The 19,064-nt window shown below is 38.8% G+C and overlaps 1 protein-coding gene across 3 annotated transcripts; it reads right to left on the minus strand.

Moving 5' to 3' along the window:
• Positions 1-1,278: 1,278 nt before the first annotated feature.
• Positions 1,279-18,858, minus strand: NSRP1 (nuclear speckle splicing regulatory protein 1). Of its 3 annotated transcripts, none has more exons than XM_054847405.1 (7): positions 18,509-18,858; positions 17,223-17,310; positions 7,439-7,495; positions 6,020-6,151; positions 4,877-5,084; positions 4,218-4,326; positions 1,279-2,813 (listed from the first exon to the last, which is right to left on the minus strand). In XM_054847405.1, the coding sequence occupies exons 1-7, from the start codon at positions 18,526-18,528 to the stop codon at positions 1,781-1,783; spliced, it is 1,647 nt and encodes a 548-aa protein (XP_054703380.1). In that variant the 5' UTR covers positions 18,529-18,858; the 3' UTR covers positions 1,279-1,780. The 3 variants fall into 3 exon arrangements, with proteins under 3 accessions (XP_054703380.1, XP_054703381.1, XP_054703382.1); XM_054847406.1 differs by lacking the exon at positions 18,509-18,858 and adding an exon at positions 17,912-18,419; XM_054847407.1 differs by lacking the exons at positions 7,439-7,495; positions 17,223-17,310; positions 18,509-18,858 and having other exon boundaries at positions 6,004-6,137.
• Between the last annotated feature and the right edge of the window lie 206 nt (positions 18,859-19,064).

Raw genomic sequence — 19,064 nt, forward strand, 5'->3', positions numbered from 1 at the left:
GTTGTTGTTGTTACATGACATACTGGTGTGAAGTTTTCTAAATCTTCTTCTAAGTTCATTTTTTAGTATCTCTAGCTGAGTGGTTGAAATATTGAGAAATTTATTTCATTTCATCATTGCATCTTTTCTCTTCCTTTTACACACCCATCTGAAAACATTTAGAATAATCAGTATTTATCAGGTAGGTCAACATTAAACATTGTTTCTGTACAAAAACTAGTTACATTGATACCAAATGGGCTGCACTGCAATTAAAAGTGTTTAGAGGCAAACAGATTCCTTCTCTTCAGCTCAGCTTTGGCTTATCTATCACACAAGTATATCCCACTCTCTATTCTGAACAGTGAAAAGAAATTTATGAAACTGGTAAATTAGGACCATGTTTGCCTTTAAGGCAGAGAATTAAACTGGAGTTTTAGCTGTACAGAAGTAAGTATTCCCTCCAACTTGTACATGATGCACCTGTATTAATTTATGCAGCTGTTTAGTTACAAGTGTTGCAAGCTGACTGTAAGTCATCAGTATGTGCCTTGTACTGTAAACTGTTATTGTAATAAATTTAATACTCATAATCCATCTGTAGATGTCTCTTGTGCCTCTCTTTTATGGGAAGAGCAAAGATAAAACTCAATTCCAAGAAAAAGCAGAATATCGTGTCTAGTTTACTATACCAACAAGGCCTCTTTGACAAAAAGCAGAGGATTTCTTTTAGTGTTTGAACCTCAGCCCACTGCTAAATACTCTTTCATTCTACTCCAACAGAACAACATTACATTTAGACAGAACAGCAAAACCAAACTGATCCACACTTGGAGTAAGTGCTTAGCTACTAATTAGCCTACATATAAAAACTCATTCCATTTCAAGTCGTTGTAATCTGGCAGGTTTAGCATTTAATTTTACTCACGTTTTGTCTTGTTACTAAGGCTGCTAAACAAAATATTCGAGAAACACCAATCTCAAAATCTTTTTCTTTTAAACATTAATTCATCTTACTGTAGCATAAAAGTGATAAATTTACTACAAAACAAAGTGAAAGAAACCATTATGAAAAGTGTTGAAAATGTATTCTAGAAACGACAATCATTCTCAGATATCCTACTTACCAAGTTACAGTCTGGAGGTAACTCTAGTCTTGATTATGAACCTTTGAACAGACAGACAAACCTAAAATATTACCTCCAGCAGAACAAGCAGATGTGACTGTTACATATGAAAAAAGACTCATATACCTTATTTCACATAAAACAGATGCAGTAAAATAACACAAGCATTAGATCCAGTACGTATCTTACACTTTATTTAAGTGTTTCTGTACATCAGGTCCCCAAAACCAAAGCCCACACATAAATACAAAATTCGTATGTCAATATGCATTTAGCTTACAAAACACCATACTACGTACAGAAATCTCCTAGATTGTTATTCAGGCTGTTTTTCTTGCTTTTTTCCCCACTTTTACAGGTATTCTCACCCTGTGTTATTTAACACTCCCAGGTCTGGCCCAGAATCTTCACGTATCAAGAATATGGTACCGAAGGCCAGGTTGGACAGTGTCAGTCAAATTTAGTATTTCAACTGTATAAACAGACTAAGGGTGTGTATCAAGTGATTCATTAATCCATTTCAAAAGTTGTTCTTCTATTATGGCACACAGAATTTCTTAAATGAAAGCCAGGAATAAATAGCTAGGATACACTTTTACTTCTGTACAAGAGTCCATGCAGCAGTGGCTTTTCCTCTTGGTCGAGAGACCAAGTGTTTCTGTCTCACAGGGACATTAATCTTCTTCCTTCTCAATGTAAGATTTAGTGCTGACACGTGCCATTTGCCTTGCCAAATAGCGGTCCCTTGCTGACATGACTGTCTCTTCATTGCTCCGTTTAGCAAATTTGCTCATGCTCTCAGATGGTTTCTGTGCTTGTTCTTTCTCCTCTTTCTCCCCTTCTTCTCCAGCTTTACGTTTCTGCTCAGACAAAATTCCAGAGCTGGATCTTCCCTTCTCATCCACCTCTCTCTCTTTTCCTTTCCTCTCTTTTTCCAGATCAGTCTCTCCATCTTTTTCCAAAGATGTAGGAGTACCTTCCCTTCTCTCTCTGTACTTCTTTTCGTCACTACCATATTTCTCTCTCCTCTCCTTCACATGATCTTCCTTTTCTCTGCATTTCTCTCCTCTCTCCTTCCCTCTGTCACTATATCTATCTTTACCATTTCTTATTCTTTCTTTCTCTCGTTCCTTTTCTGAGCCCTTCTCGTCTCTCTCCTTTGCCTTCCTCCATTCTCTGCCATGTCCCTCCCTCTCTTTTCTTTCCTTCCCCCTTTGTTTATCATCCTGCTCTTCCCTCCTTCTATAGCTATCTTTATTAGTGTGATCTCCATACCTGTGTCGCTCTTCCTTTTCCCTTTGGTGATCCTTTTCATGGGTCCTACTTCTCTCATTATCTTTTTCCCTGTACTGTTCGTCATTTCCCCTTCTGCTTGGTCTGCTCTTTGTAAGATCATTTGTTTGGGCTTTTGTGCGCAGCTCTTCCTCCACACTGGATGAGCTTGGTGACCTGGAATGCCTCTGGCTTTTGGGACGTTTAAGCTCCTCTTCACTGCTCACAGAGCTCTCTCTCCTTTTCTTCTTTTTCAAATTTACTTTACTATTTTTGTGTCTCTTATCATCATCACTACTATCAGTTCCCAAGTCGGTATCAGCATCTGGATTATTCTCTTTCTTAGCAGAGGGCTTCACTCTTTGCCTTTCAGAGGGGCATTTGTTCCTTTGGTTGGATTCATCATAACAACTGTCAGATTTTTCTTCCTTTATCCTACATTTTTTATGTTAAAAAAGAAAAAACAACATTACATAGCCTGAAATCTCAGACTTTTCTACAAACTGACTTCTGATCAGGACTTAAGCAAAAGATGCTGCTGAAAAGTCTAAGAAAGCAAATCTATCTGGTTCATTGGTGAATGCAAGCTGATGAATTTATTTTAGATAATGAAGTTTAGATACTGACTATGGTTAAGTATCTGTAGCCTCCATCTAAGGAAAAAGACAGATTTGTATTCTTGTGTAAGCTTTTTGGCAAGCTACACATTCTTTCCTATGTGTTTATTCCTCTATTCACATCAAATCATCATCCAGAGAAGCAGCAGGTTGCATGTTTTGTTGACAGAGGTAGGAACACAACTTCCATTAGTAGTAGTAGATTTTTTTAATCCAGTATTTCTGAAGATCTCACTCTTGTGACTAGATAGAAATTCGTATCTTTTAACAGCTCATAGATCCTTAAATACAAAAAGCCGATCCATGGAGGACCAATCTGGGCAGTATACAGAAAGGTTATGCTTTGTCATTCTTTTCTGACTGATAAGGATGCACATGTTTACTCACACGAGCCTCTTCTTTTTAATCATACAGCTCCAGTAACAGCCTGTGGTAAATTCTTATGAATCAGCATACCACGTTTGATGCATGCTTGAAAGCATGGTTAGTCTATGAACAATGACTAAAAATTATGCTGAAAAGTTTGATAACTTACTTAGTAATCAAATAAATTAAAATGACAAGTCAAAGGTGGATCACTTTAGGGACAAGTGATGCAAATTCTGAGATCTAAAAATTTTTAGAAACACATCCCCCTTCAGCATATTTATCCACAGGGCATAATTTCACTATTTCAACTACATAAATAATTCAGCTTAATCTCATTACTTTGCTTTGGACTGTGCATATATTATTTTTTAAAATAATGCCACTGAATTTCCTATATAATTTGATTAATTTCCTTTTACCACAGCATCAACACTCAATTAATTTATTTTTTATGGACTTGTACATGTGGAGTAAGTAGAAAATTAGAGACCCACATTCTTTTCAGGAAATTCATATCACAACATCATTTCCTATGACTTAATCTGTAAGCCCATTATTTTACCCTTTGTCTCCCGCACGATTCAAAATATGTAATTTAATGCAGATTGCCAAATATTACATTAGAATAATACCAAGAGTATTACAAGTATGAGTGTCCTTTTTAAACAGCATCCCTGTCCTGCTTGATTCTCTTATAGACGATCATTAGACATTTTCCAAATAATTCAGTTAATCAGCTGTACCCTACCAGTGTTTTAGTACTCTCTCATTCCTACAGTGTTCCAGTGAATCTGGAATCATAAACAGTCAGAAGCTAGTTTATATCTGAAAGGCTTCTGGAATCACATCCTACCTGGCTTCACGGAAGCTGCATTTAGGCATCTCTTCTTCCCCTACTCTCTGGTTTAGAAGATGCCTGTAAAATCCACTGAGATCCTTCTGTTTGGTCACGTCCAGGTACGCTAAGAGGAAGAAAGTAAGGTTGGATTTACTGTGCCACAAATACTCATCAATACAACTCACAACTGGTAAAGACACCACCAAGACTGCAATCTCCATCCTGGAAGTTTTCAAGCCCAGACTGGAAAAAGCTCAGAGCAACCTGATTTAACCTCATAGCAGACCACACTTTGAGCAGGAGGCTGGAACAGATGACCTTCAGAGGTCCACTCCAACCTGATTTATCTTATGATCCAATACCCTACTCTTTACACCTTTTCCTGGGACACTGTACAGAATGTCTGGAGCAAGGAGCGTAAGCGCCACTGTACCCCAGTCTTCCTTCAACACCTGACCCTTCTTCAAAAATTAAAAGGAGGAGCTTCCTCTGCTCCTTCACTAACAGGTACAAAGGAAAATCACAGATGAAGTGGGATCTGATTCAGTATCTGCTATCTGGTCCTTTTCAATTTTAATAAAAATCTCTCTCACAGAAAGACCAGATGACAATGTTGTCATCATGTACAAGGCCATACTTCTTTTTGAGGGGAATTATTTCAGTGTGAATCTCACCTTCGAGAGCTGCCTCTCTTCTTTCTCTTTCCTCCTCCTCTGCCCTTTCTTGCAGCTTCTTCTTATAGGCTGAAGTCACAAAAGCCTCCTTGTGAGCGAACTCTCCTCCTTCCATTTCACGTTCTTTCTGAATTTTTCTTTCCATTCTTTTTTCTTGCTCCTTCTTTCTAATCTCAGCTGCTTTGAGGATATTTTGGATGTATCTGGGCTAAAATAGGAGGGGAAAAAAGGTATCATGCTGAGAGGTAATGGAGGTGGCTCAGAAAAAACAAATTGGGATTGATGGACATGTTGAAGAAAGCTGGTAATGGAAGAAAATTGACAGAAGCTAGTCTAGCATTCTCACGTTGTTTGACAGCTACCTGAAAAGAAACTGTCATTCCCTTTTAGATCACTAACATGGCATGCTTCCCAATAACAAAAGAGGTTTCTGTATTCAATCAAAACATTCAGCCTATCCTTTACTAGGATGATTTTTGCTCTGAGTGAAATTAAATGTGTTTTGATTTCTCACCCCTCTAAGTCTTGCCTTTCTATTGCTGTAAAGGAGTGGGAAGCTTCCTTTTACACCCACATAACCTGACAACAGCTTTCAAAAGAAACAAAGTAACAATGAAAATATAACTTGTCAGGATAATTCAGTAATGCTTTGAAACAAGGCATTGGACTGTGGAAACTGGCTCGCATTTAACCAATGAAAGTTAATTAGTCTTCTGACAGTCCTCCGGTAAGCACACGAGTGAGTGAGGAGGGATGATTTATGTTCATTGCCTTAATAACCAAAGAGTCTTTACTATCAGAAGTAGTATTGTTGCTAGGCCCACTGCCTCTAATCCTATTATCCCATTGTAGCATTCTCCTCAGAATACAGGGAAAGACGTGCTATATGTACATCATAAATTGGGTAGGAAACTTGTAGTGTGCCGCCCTCCAGAATACCACCGGATCAGGACTCTGAAGTATCTGATGAACTAACAGTTTTGCCACAATTCCTGCAAATCACTACCTTATGTAACAGGATTTGAGCACAATACTTGTATGTCCCATGAGAAAATGCATTTGTTAAAGCTTAAAAGTTAATCAACCGTAGTTATCCCAAGCATACAGAGATAAGACAGACAGCATACATTTTCAGGTATCGACCTTTTTGTCATCTTTTCCAGATAACACTCTGGCATTAATTTCTTTCTTCTTCTGCTGCATTTCATCATAAATACTGTCATATTCATACACTGTAGCATCTTCCTCCAAAGCCTTCTGAATCTCCAATTTAGTCTAAAAGAAAAAAGGGAGGAGGAGAAGAGACGAGACCAAAAAATTAAGCATTAATTTTTTACTATTTTCAAACATTTTATTTCTATATTGCTATTTAAACAGATGTAGATTATAAAACCTATCCATTAGAACACTGAGTGTAAATTGAAAACAGTCTGATTTACAAAGTTCTTGAACTGTTTACCAGGATTGAGAAGATGAACAACCAAATCCTCACCAGTATTTGCAATTATGGAAATATACAAAGAAAGCACAACAGTGAAAACAATACTGGAAACTTAATGAGCAAACTGTTCCATCAAATAATGGAATTCACTCTTTTAATAAATAGTAAACAACATTTCAATAAATTTTAGTCTGTTTTCATCTATAGTTTATCCTCCTTCCCCAAAGCTCCAAATAAGTATGTACCAATATAATTCAGGGTATGATTCTCTATTTCACAGTTCTATCTTCTCTTTGTAAAGTCAAGTTGGAAGTAAGAACTGTGAAACCATTCAGCTTTTAAAAGCCCTATCAGAAAAAAACAACTATTAGGGGAGCCCTGAGATCAGATCCCTGACAACAGAAGAGGAATGCTGAATGGCAACCATACAAGTTTCTCTCAACCTCCATCAAAAACCAGCAATGTGTTAAATGGATGATGCATAAATATCTTTTTCTTCTAGCTATGTCTTTTATTGGTCTGGAACTTTTTAAAATGTAAAATTCACGTTTCCTCTGTACAATTTATTCCTCAATTATAGTAAAAGGCTCACTGTTGGTATATATTTAAATATTTTTAAACCCAATACTTTGTAACTTTACATTCTACAAATGAAACAGACTGTTTGAGAAATTCTATAAACATCAATGCATTCTATGCCACAAAACAAACTTCAACATCTTGTTTATTTAGGTGCTTGCACTAAGTAAACAGAAATTTTATTGTGTTTTAAATTATGACCAGCTCTGTGTTAAACCTCACACATGCAGCTTTCATTGGGCAGTTTTTTCAGCTACTCTGATCATAGCCAGAAGAATTTCAAAAAGAACAATCTTGCCCAGAAAAGTGGAACAAAATCTTTGCTGGAGAAAAGGCTCTGAGAATTTCAAGTCAACTTTTAAAGAAAGTCTTGTGCTGCAAAGAGCAATATACAAAATCATAAAATTATGTGGAATTTTTTAAAAGGGTAATTCTAACTCTGAAGCTGCACAATTATGTTACTGCAATTGTTAAATAAAAGGGAATGGATGCAGTAATTTCCTAATTTGCCATAGGCCTAAAGAGTTCCCACCACATCTTACCTGTTTCATTGCTTGTTTTTTCAATGCTTCTTTCTGAAGACTTTCACCAACAGACGGCTATAAGGAAAGATTGCAGAAATAAAATTAATTACGTTGACACAGCTCATATTCTTTTTCTACCATTCTAACAAACAACTATATAATAGTCCCATTACATAAGTCAGTCTCTCACTTCCATAGTATTTTTCTGTAACCAAGAAAAACCCCCATATATATATATATATATATATATAATTTTTAATAGAATTGTGGTAAGTTTAATAACACTATTTCAATGACCTGTGTACCTCAAAAGCTGCATAAAATTTCATGCCATTTCACAAAACAACCAATCTCTGTCCAAGAAATGCTCAGAGACATAGGAGGTCTATGTAAACTGTTTAGTTGCAATGCCTTTCTCCAACCACTGCCAAAAAACTGGTAGAAAAGACATACCCCTCCACTATGGGAAGGGTCAGTCAGTTGGTGCAAGAAGCTAGCACATCAGCAGACAAAACATCTAACAGAGGACAGCTAAAGCCAGTACTGAAACAAATTCCTAAGAGAAGGATGCTTGTAATACATCTTCTCACTCCCAAACACTACAATTCTTTCAGGTTTTGCCATTAAAAAATAAAAAAGAAATACACAGAAAACAACCCCCCCCAAATCAACAGAAATTGGAATTACACTCTCCTACCAATTTATGTATCAAAAATGTTTCAATGTTCTTGGAATTATATGTTTGTGAATAAAGAAGGATAAATGTTCTCAATGATTTTTTAAATTATATTTCCAATAGTCTGTGAAATAGGTGCTATTCAGAATACACATACTCTTCCTCCAGCATGTAAATGTCATCAGAGATGTAGCAGTCACAAGCAGATATTCTTACTGACAATCACATGAAAAAACTGTATTCACAGTAAAAAAAAAAATTATTCGAAAGGATCTGGCACTTATTTCAAGTTTGATCTGTATCATTAGTTCCGTATTTTTAGCAATAAGAATACTGCTGATTTGAACAGCATGTACTTCAAATGTTAATGCTTAATTTCACAAGATTAATATGCTAGAAAATAGCAATACTAATCTTCCCTAAGAAAAGACATATCCATTACTGAAAACATGTTTTCTAATCATAAGGTCTTTTAAAAAAAGCTTTGCATTTTATTTAGTCTTTTAATTAGTGTTGAACTAAACTGTGTATCTATCTTTTCTCAACCAATAGATAATACTGTTTATTAAACAGATTCACTATAAATGACAGGACTCGTATCCTTGTTTATGTAATTAAATATCTCTTAATCTTAAAAAGCAGAAATAGGAAAGAAAAATCCTTTTGCATTTTGGCAGCTTCCCAAGTTTTGCAACTTTGACTAATATGTGCTCTATATCACATTTTAAAAAGACAGGTTGTGTAATCAGCTCTTAATAAAATTTAAAAATGGAAACCAACTAGCAGGGAGCTTGGCAGCAGGGACTAGGATCTTCTGAAATCAAACAGATCCCCTGAACAAGAAGGCTTTTGATTTCATTTGATGTTTAAAATAAAATAATAACATGTAGTGACCCATCTTTCTTATGTTATTAAACTTTTAACAGATGTGTCAACAGGGAAGAAAACTAAGTGCTTTTCCACAATTTTCTACATGACAGACTATAAACAGTTCAAATATTTTTTCACGAGTTAACTTCAGAAACAGGGAACAAGTTGTGCCATAAGCAGCAGAATTAATGGACTTTCACTATATGTGACTTTGTGCTCCCTGTCTCTATTTCCCCTATCATCTCCCCAGACATCCTGCCTGCTTGATTTGGCAGGTGGGCAACACCATGACCAAAAGCCAGCCCTGTGCTGAGCAGTCGGCCAACAGTTCCTTCTCAACACAGAGAAAGATTAGAATCACAAATTCTCATCTATGTCTTTCCCTTTACCCAGCTGCCAATTTTCAGGAAGACCACAGGAACGCAGTATCTTTGGGACCTCTGCCACCCACCAAGGATGGTTAAGATTGTGAGTGAGTTCACAAGTTGTATGGGACTAACTAACAGGTATATACAGTGATCACTTCTAATGGATTTTTTTCTGCTATGCAAACTATAAATAATAAAAAGACTTGCAAGCTTCTGTGTAGCTTAAAAAAAACAAAGCCAGAAAAATAGTATCTCAAAGGAGTACCAAGTAATTAGAAACTCAGCAAGAGAAGGTGCTACAGCAACACTGTCAATATACAGAGAAGTACATATGGTATCACATAATAGCATCCACTGAATTCTAGATACTCAGACCTTGTCTCCATTTCCATGAACACGGTAGTACTTACTTTCATAATTAATACTACAATCAGAAAAAAACGAGACATAGAATATTCAAAATATTCCTTCCTAGCCCACTCCAAGTGAGGGACTTACAGACAAGTAAAAATGGGAACTCAGAAGGGCACATGTTCCAACTTTTTCTGGTGCTTTATTTGCTACATGCAGACTTAGGTAAAATTCATCTCTGCTTTCAAAACGGTAAAGGGAAACAGTAAAAAAGGGAAAGCGTGACGTGCACTTTCATGAAAGAACAACCCTGCACTGATTCAGTTATGCTCATCACTAGAAAGCAGCCTCTCTCTCTTACCCAGCTGCAGACCACCAGGTAAGGAAGCAGACCACGCTTCAGGCTTTAGGAAGCTGAGCTTGGCAGACATTAGCCACACACTCACAAAGAGTCCACTGTCCTATCAGGGACTACACCCCATATACTGCAGCCTGCTGATTATTTGGACTAGAATTGGATATAGTGTCTTATTTATGTAGCTGGTTGGCTGGTGGATTGCGGTAAGTGGATAGTGGATTATTTAGTTTAAAACAATCTACAAGAATCCTGGCTTCATTCATCTAGTATTTACTTGCGGCTTTCAAGATTGAAGAGCTGATGTTGAGAAATATTTAAAATACTCTACTTAATTTTTATGTCATATGCTTTCTTCTAAAAAAATGCAATAAAAGAGTCAGTATAAACTTCTTATTATAAACAACTATTTTAAATTGGCAGTGGAATACACTTCAGCATTACACAGAAGACCTAGACTTCCTCCTTGATCTTGGGGAAGAAGATGGTTCTCTGCTTGATGAATTAAGGGTCATCACTGAAGGTTTCCTTTATCAGACGCTCTTTCACTGGTTTTACAGAAAAGGTACCTAAACAGTAAGGAATCTTCCCTGCATTATGCCAGAAAGCAAGGGCTCAGTAAAAAAAAAAGCCAGACTCTGCAGTTATATTTACAGAATAAGCTTTATTCCACCAAAATATTTGAAACACTGCTTAGAATGTTTTCCTTGTCTGCTTACATGAAATAAATGTGTTGATCTACAAAGATTACATAAACACAAAAGTAATATATAATCCTCCTTATTGTATATGTAATTGTAAAGAAGTCCACCTGTGATTTGTTTGTCTAGAGTGGCAGTAAGTTTACAAAAAACAAACACCTTCCCTAATGGTTTATGGTTGACAATTTCCTGTTGTGCTATGAGCTCTGATAGATGAGAACTTCCCGTTCTTTTGTATTGTTTTTACTTATCAACTGCCCATTTATTAAAGGCCCTATAAGCTCAGCAATCTGTCTCGTACTTTCTCTTTCCCTGCAGTCAAGCTATTCTTCTGAAGCACAAAGCTTATAGTTTAATATTTTCTGCAAGGAGAAAATGTTTTAACCCTATCATGTGAAACTACATAGAATCCATGCAAGTCAAGAAACTCTTAGAAATGAGACTCCACACTCTACCAGCCCTACAAGACCTTGAAAGATAGCATACACACAATGGGAAAGGTAAAAAAAAAAAAAAAGAAAAAAAAGGAGTAATAAAAGAAATTACCCCAATTTACTAACATTTTTCATTGTTCTCTGCCATTTCTTATCTCCTTCCAGTATCTATAAACCTCTTTCAGGTTCTTAAGTGCTTGCGCTACCTTCTTATTTTTATCCTGCAGGTAACCACCCCTTGTAAGTTAATTCTTAAAATGTCTACTTTACATTGATCCTACACAGGCAAAGAAGAACATTCAAACTATTGACCAATGCTTTTGGTTTGTCTCGGCTATGTTCAAATCATGACAGAGCACGTAAACAATTTACAGCTTTATAGAAAAAGCTCAATTCAAAAGCAAATACTTTAAAAGGCAATTCCACAAGTGAGACAACTAAAATTTCATTTTCTTACAAATTTGTCTTCTCTGCCTTCCCACCACAATGTCCCAGTCTTCCCACACCTCGGGTCCCAACTGCAGTTCCTTGGTTTCCCTCCGCACCTCCCGCTTCCTCCTGTCTCACCCAGACCAGGCAGCCAGCTCTCAGCTTCCAGGCCAGCCGAACAGAACAGAGGAGGGTTGAGACCATCTTGTCTTTCTCCTCATCAGGGCACTAATGGGGCCTTTGTTCTGCAGTTAGAGACATCTAGTCTTGTTGAATTCACCTGAAATTGGCCAGTACATTCAGAAATTTACTATGGGCAAGTATTGGACAATGAATTTTATAATGCTCTTTTTAGAAAGCCAAAAGGACGATAGCACATGATTCACCTGAAGGTGCTTAGTTTAAGGAACACTTGGGCTCTGTTTACTCTTCTGAAGTGCTATTTGTCTCGTTTGCTCTTGGGAGAAAAAGCCAGCTGCAAACATTGGGGTTTTATAAGTAATTCCTCCTAAATTGCTGCTGTAAATGACACTTTCTGTAGCAGAGGGTGCAGCACCATATTAAGCATAGTCTTAGAAAACAAGTCTTAGTCTGTGACTAGTACTGTTTTCAGTGTTGCAGCTGGTTTCTAGAAAGTTACAACCTTAAATCTGAAGCTGAGAATGTCTTGTAAAAAAAGTCACGACTACTTTAATAGATGCTCTAAAAGTTTATGTGAGATGCCCGATTTGTTTTTCCCCACTGACTGCCACAAGAAGTACTAGACCAACAAATTCTGACATAATAGCTATTATTAACAGAGTATCTCTCATTAGCTGCATAGCCTGCCCCTAAGGAAAGGCATCTGTGGTTGCTACCAAAACCTCAGGCATGGTACTTACTGATAGACAACGTAAGACATCACTCCATTCCTTTTTTAAAAGCAAAAGATACTTCTGCTCTAATATAACCTGTTATGAAAGACCCATCAGAGGGCTCTGCCCTTTAACATTGCCCTTCTGAATTCTCTACATGCTGCTTTGCAGTACACATAAAACAAATTACCTTTGTTTAAAGTGAAATACATTTTAAAGGGAAATTAAATGTTTCAATGACGTCAAGCAGATTATATATAGTTTGATTTTAATCTCTCACTACAACCATCTAGTTTTAACTGGATGCACAGAAAAATATTTGACCAAACAGCAGCAGCAGCAGCAGGATAATTTGGAGTTTATTCAATCAGCAAGTGAAAGAAGCACAGAGAGTCAACCAGTTCACAAAATGCAAAGCTTACGTTTATACTGAGCTAGCCAGTCCAAGAGCACTTTATTGTGAAAGAGTGAGAAACAGACGCTTTCAGAGCAAAATTCATCTCTCATTTTAAATGTCTACTTTACAATGAGGTAAGTTGTGCCCCTGCATCTCTACTGACTGTACGGGGAGCTCTGGGAACTCGAGTGTAGATACCCGCACACATTTCTACAGATCTCGACCCAAGCTGGTGGCCCTATGAAAAGCTGAGATGTGACTCTGCTCCCTTCATTTTTCTCACATCAGATAAGGAACATCAGACTGTGAGATCACAGAATCACTTAGGTTGGAAAAGACCCTTAAGATCGAGATCTTTGGATTCATGACACTTTGGTATCAAAACATCTTAAAATGAGCTGCTTAACTCTCATGTATATGTACCTAGTAGGGAATCGTTAGGGCTTAATAGAGACCTATATTATCCAACTACAGCCTGCACACAGACAATCACTAAATGTACATGAGACTCAAGCCTTCACAGGGGGGAAAGAAGAAAAAAAAAAAAAGACAGGCAACAGATTCATCTCAAGTCACACACTATACAATTCATGTTTACTAGTAGAAGATTAAGAGAAAAAACACGAAAAACAAGTCATGTCCAGAATTAGCTTTCCTTGGCATTCCGTCCTAGCTTCCAGAAACCAGGAGTTTAGGGACTTCCTGGACTGGAGGATGCACCTGGACCATTGTTTGACATGAAGAGCATCCCTTAATTTGACTAATCTTTTCTGAATCCATTTATATTTTTGGCCATGCCACAATATCCTGTGGCAATGAGCTCTGCAATTTAATTATACATTGTGTGGAGAAAAAACCCCAACTTTCTTTTGTTTAGATCAAACCAGTTACTTGGTAATTCCATAATACACCCTTCTGCTCATATTATGAGAGATGGTGAAATCACTTTACTTTCTCTGAATCATTCTTGATTTTACATACATTCTCTTGAGTTATTCCTCTCCGCTTCCTCCTCCTCAGTAATCTCTTTTCTAAGGGCCTCTTTAGTCTACTTAAGTCTTTATTTTGCATGAAAACTGTTGCATAGACTCTGGTCATCATCAATAACCATTACTTCGCCAGTCTTTTCTTTAGTCATACCATATCCTTTGCCATGTTGCAAAGTGAATGGAAGGATCTGTAAGCAAAACCAAAAATCTCGGTCTACAACAGGATACAGTGTTCAGCTTGTTTTCAGTTCTTCCCTTGTGCCTGCTTAAACACTCCATCTATCTTTTAGATGGTCACCAAACAAACCACCAAATCAAGCTGATACATTCACAGAACTATCCACACTGACTCCACGATCTCTCTCCTGAATTTAGCACCTACTGTGGTCTATGTACAGTTATTTTTTCAGCTAGGCTTTACATCCTGTAGCAACAAATCAGTTTTGAAAGGCTGGTAAGGTACAGGAATGTATGTTGGGTAATTCTGATACAATAAAGAAACAGAAATTTTATCTGCTGTACCACAGAGATATTTTCAACTAAATTCTAAAGATAAAATAGAACACGGAACAGTGCACTGGGGATACTGACAAGCCATCTCTGAAAACGCAATGCATGAATAACAGAACAATATTGTTGGAAAGTGGATATATCACAAATAACAGTAAGCCAGAATGGAAACTTATTTCTAACATATCATAGTTTGTTGCTGTAACATTTACTCTCTACAACAGGCTTTCCTAGGGGTAACAACCTTCCCTCCAGTTTTTAAAGATAGCAACTCCTCCTCATTACGAGGACAAATAATTGAGAACCATATTGGCTAGAAGCAACTAATCTTTTTTTGTTTACTTTTTTTTGTTTACTTTTTGCCAGTCAACATTGTATTTCAGGAAAACTTCCATCCCAGAAGTTCTGTTTGTTATGAACTAACCCAAAGATCATCAGCAAGTGATGTACTTAGCTACAGAAAGAAACCTTTCAAATTTCTTCAGCAAGGGTACAGGCAAAATCTTAATGAAATATGCACAGTAACATCTAAAAAAAGGGAGCAAAATTTGCTATCTAATACATAATCACAGACCAAGTCAGGTGTGCAGATTTCCCAGCACAAACTTTATTAGAGTTCGGTTAAAAATACATAATCTCCAGACATTTGAGATGTAGTTCTGACTGATAAGGTAGCAGACAGGAAATGAAACCCCTCCCAAATGCTGCTCCTTATCTTGAAAAGCTCTGAAATTATTACTGAACTAATAAAGTAATTTTGCTTTTTTTTAAAAAATGATCTTCTTTGATAAAGGCACTTATAAGATTATTACTTTTTGCTGGGTATGTACCATACTGATGAGCATGACAACTTCTAAGAGTTTTTATGGCAGACTCTAGTAGTGAATCTGTCATACTTTCTGAAAAGGAGGATACTTGATCTGTTAAACTAAAAGTTAGTAGACAGCAGCATACATTATTATTAGAATTATTATCATTATTTTGCTTTAGTGTTTAGATATTAAAAGAAAATAAGAAGCGAAAAAACCACAAGATAGCCCCATACTCAGGAAGGTTCCCAGTCCTACCGTGTAATGTTTAATGACAACAGATTAATTCAAGATCATTCTTGGGATCTGGAAAATGTGGGGTCAGTCCCGTTACGTAGTGAAAGACACCAAATCCCAAACTGACAGGGAAAGCGCTCCTGCTATTGAGGACAGCCGATCCACTAACAGTCATCTCCGTTAGCTGTATTTCAAGGAAAGCCTCTCTTTAGAGACACAGCGTCAGCTATGAGCTCAAGTGGAGGGTTGCACCTCCTGAGAGCACTGAGGACAGCAGCTAAGTCAGGAAAGAGATGGGATTTAAGACATGTTCCTGTCCTCTGTGTTTCCTCTAAGTCCTGTAAGCTGCACCGAGGTAGTTTCATGATGAGATTTGAGGGGATATCCCTAGGAAGGCCCTCAGCCCTTCAATGCCCTGTACAAAGGGAGCTCAGACACCTTCAACAGGAGCATTCTGCATCGGAACTGGGCACACAGAGGCTGGGAATTGCTAGATTTGGGCTTTCTGTGACATAAAAATAACAACTACTAGTTCATTAAAAGAAAGAAACATTTTAAAAAGAAATGTTTTGATAATATGAATCAGAAACTAACCAAGATTATTTGATGGTTTGTTAGCGTTGGTTTTTTCAACCACACGAAAGAGCATTGAGTGGAACTCTAGAGCAGTAAGAATGTTTTTATAACACAGGTTCTGTTTCTAAATTTCAACTGAGTCTAAATTTCAACTTCTTCAACTTTACATATACCCATAGTCTAGAATTTCAACATTTATTTACTGAGTTTTGTGGAAAAAAGCTAAATATGCACGATTAAATTATCACAAGTAATTCCAGATCGATAAAACCCAGTAAATTGTACCATTATGTCCAGAAAGCTCCATCCACATGGAGAGTTCATCTCCACAATTCTAAGTTTCTATTCTTTACCTGTAAACTATGAAGCGATGGGTTTAAATCCTTCAAAAATTCTGTTTTAGGAGTTAGGTTTCTGTAAGGTATCCAAACCAGCCTATATGCCATGCTGGTTCCTGGATCCCCCCTCCCCCCCGTACTCATAGCATTACATCCAGAAGTGTAATTTTAACAGTGTACAGCACCCTCTACTGGGGCAGGTATAAAGCTAATGTTCTGAAGGTAGTACTTCAAAAAAAAAAAAAAATTAAAGGAGACCATAGAAAAGAACACTATCAACATCATGCAATATAGTCATACATCACAGAGTATCAACAAACTCAGTGATCACAGAAAAGCTGTGTATTGATCGATCTGATATTACAAGTATTGCAAGTACTTCCAGAATTACAAGTAATTCTCACTACTTGCCTTTTTTTTTTTTTGCTTTAGAACTTTTGGGTTGTACAGCTTTCCTTTTGTTTACAGTGAGCATGAGTATCATAAATCAATTATATCAACGTTGGGTGGAATGAGCTAAAGGATAAGATACACTTAACAACTACACTTTAAAGTTAGTATCTGAGAAATGACTGTTGATTACTACTGTCTTTCTATCTGCAGACATATTTACCAGTGATAGCCAACAAATTTCTTTACAAGCTACATACTGTTAACTTTTACGAACAGATGCCTCATGTGATGACCTTTGGAAGAGCTGTCATAAAATACTTAACAATAAAGTCATCACTTCCATGTAATTTGCACTAAACACAGATCATATTTCATGCCCAAATCCAAAATGATGACACATATATTAATGATACTGCCACAAGCTGATGCAGGCATTAAGGGTTGTAAACAACCACATAAGCCAAAATAATTTGCAAAATATAGGGCAAATTTCAGAAGAAAAATGTTGAACTGACCTCTTCATCAGAGTCATCTGCAAACACTGAGAGTTTCTTTGAAACGAGATTTTTCTGTGGCAATTTTTTTGGCATAATGAGCCCATATCTAGGAAGAAAAAAAAAAAAAAAGAAGTTACCTTTAACGTTACTTACAACAAAACACATTGCATGTTCCAAACCGAAAATCCATTCACGATTTTAGAAACAAAAGATGAGTGTCAACATAATGTATCAAGTATAGATCTGAGCAGCATTTGCAGTGGAGCACTCAGCCTTGCCACACGCTTGCCAGCTTCTGCCATTGCTACCGCTGTCTTTTTCCATATAAAGTTTTTGGATTCAATGATCTTCCTAAATTAGACCACAAATCCTTCCTGTCCAGAGTTCTCTAAGTTTTGGGGTTTTTTTCCTCCCTCAGAGAAGAAATCACTACTGTTTAACCTCCAGAGATTTACTCTTAGTCTACACTAGACACTACCCCCTAACTATGTTTGCTGGGACAGTAAGTGGTTTACCTATTTTGCATGACAACATAAACCACCGACTCACAGATACAGCTAAGGTAAAAGATTTACAACCAGGTTATGTCATGCAGAGACTGATTAACTACGTATGCAGAACTATTCTGCTGACACGGCCAACCTCTGTGCTCAGAAACACTTTTTTTTTGTAATGAGCGATCTCTAAATCGGGAATTTCTCCCTCACCTGCCTCTCCCTGATTCCATCACTGAGTAAATAGTTCGCCACAGCACGTAGCGTTGAGAACTCCACGATGCCGTGGGTAATACGTCATCATTATGACGAACTATTTGCTTCCGTGTGCTCTGACGGGGAGCCGAGACACGAAGTGCCGCCCCTCGGCCGCCTCAGGCCGGTGCTTGGGGGAGCTGACTGCAGCAGCTGCAGGGCGCTTTGTGTGGGAATCCTGAGGGGGGTCTGCTTCCTACGGGTGAAAACTTTCCCCCGGCAACACCACAGCAGCCTCCGATGCATTCCCACTGTTTTGGTTTTGGCTTCGTTTTTGTAATAAACAGTTTTAAATTCAGGCCAACACCGCAAAGCGACACGGTAGACATACGCCGGCTGCGACGAGCGAGCCCCCCTCCTGCGGCCCAGGCGGGGGGATTCTGTCAGAGCTCGCCCCGGCCCGAGGCAGGGCCCCATCTGCGCTCGCCCTCAGGGGCGGCCCCAGGCGCCCCCCAGCCGCTGCCCCGCGGAGCAGGGCTCGGTCGGACCCTCCGCCCCGAGGAGTCCGGCGACAGCGCGGTGTTGCCCCGCCGCCCCAGTTCCACCGTCACTCACTGCTTGCTGAACGCCGCCATCTTGTCCCGGCCGCTGCCGCCGCCAAGTAGAGCGGCCTGTCGTTCCGCGGCCGCAGATTCCTCACGGCCGAGACTCCCCCGCCCGCCCCGGAGACTCCCGCCGCACGGCGCCGCGGTCCTGCTCCAGAAGGGAAGGAGAGAGCGGGCGGAGAGGGCCGGAGGCGAGGGACGTGGTTTTTTAACGGCTCATTGGCGAGTGGCGAAAGTGCTGATAGAGGAAGGGCTGTTGCGGGCGGCCCGCGTCGCCCTGAGCCGAGCCGCGCCGGGCCGAGCCGAGCCGAGCCGAGCCGAGAGCGCCGGTAGCTCCTGGCGGCCGTGACCGCTGCTGCCCGGGTCCGGCCCGCGTGGGCCCAGCGGCGGGAAAGGGGCCCCGGGGCGCTCTCCCCACAGCACCCGGTGGCCGCCGGCCCCCCCCCCGGGGGGGTGTGGGGGGGGTGAGAAGCCACCCTGCCCCCACTGTCATCACCTACCCCGAGGCGTTGCTTGTTGCCGACTAAAGAAAGGGGAGTTTAATTTCCCAAAATGTTATTGAAAAA

The sequence above is a fragment of the Grus americana genome, chromosome 19 (assembly GCF_028858705.1).
Source record: "Grus americana isolate bGruAme1 chromosome 19, bGruAme1.mat, whole genome shotgun sequence".
Taxonomy (NCBI): Eukaryota; Metazoa; Chordata; class Aves; order Gruiformes; family Gruidae; genus Grus; species Grus americana.

Excerpts from the sequence above, each read along its gene's own strand:
- NSRP1 (XM_054847405.1), bottom strand. The coding sequence starts at position 18,528 with ATGGCGGCGTTCAGCAAGCA. Across the intron at positions 6,152-7,438 it reads AAAAACAAGCAATGAAACAG|ACTAAATTGGAGATTCAGAA; the intron begins GTAAGATGTGGT and ends TTTTTCTTTTAG. Across the intron at positions 4,327-4,876 it reads AAGAGAGGCAGCTCTCGAAG|CGTACCTGGACGTGACCAAA; the intron begins GTGAGATTCACA and ends TCTTCCTCTTAG.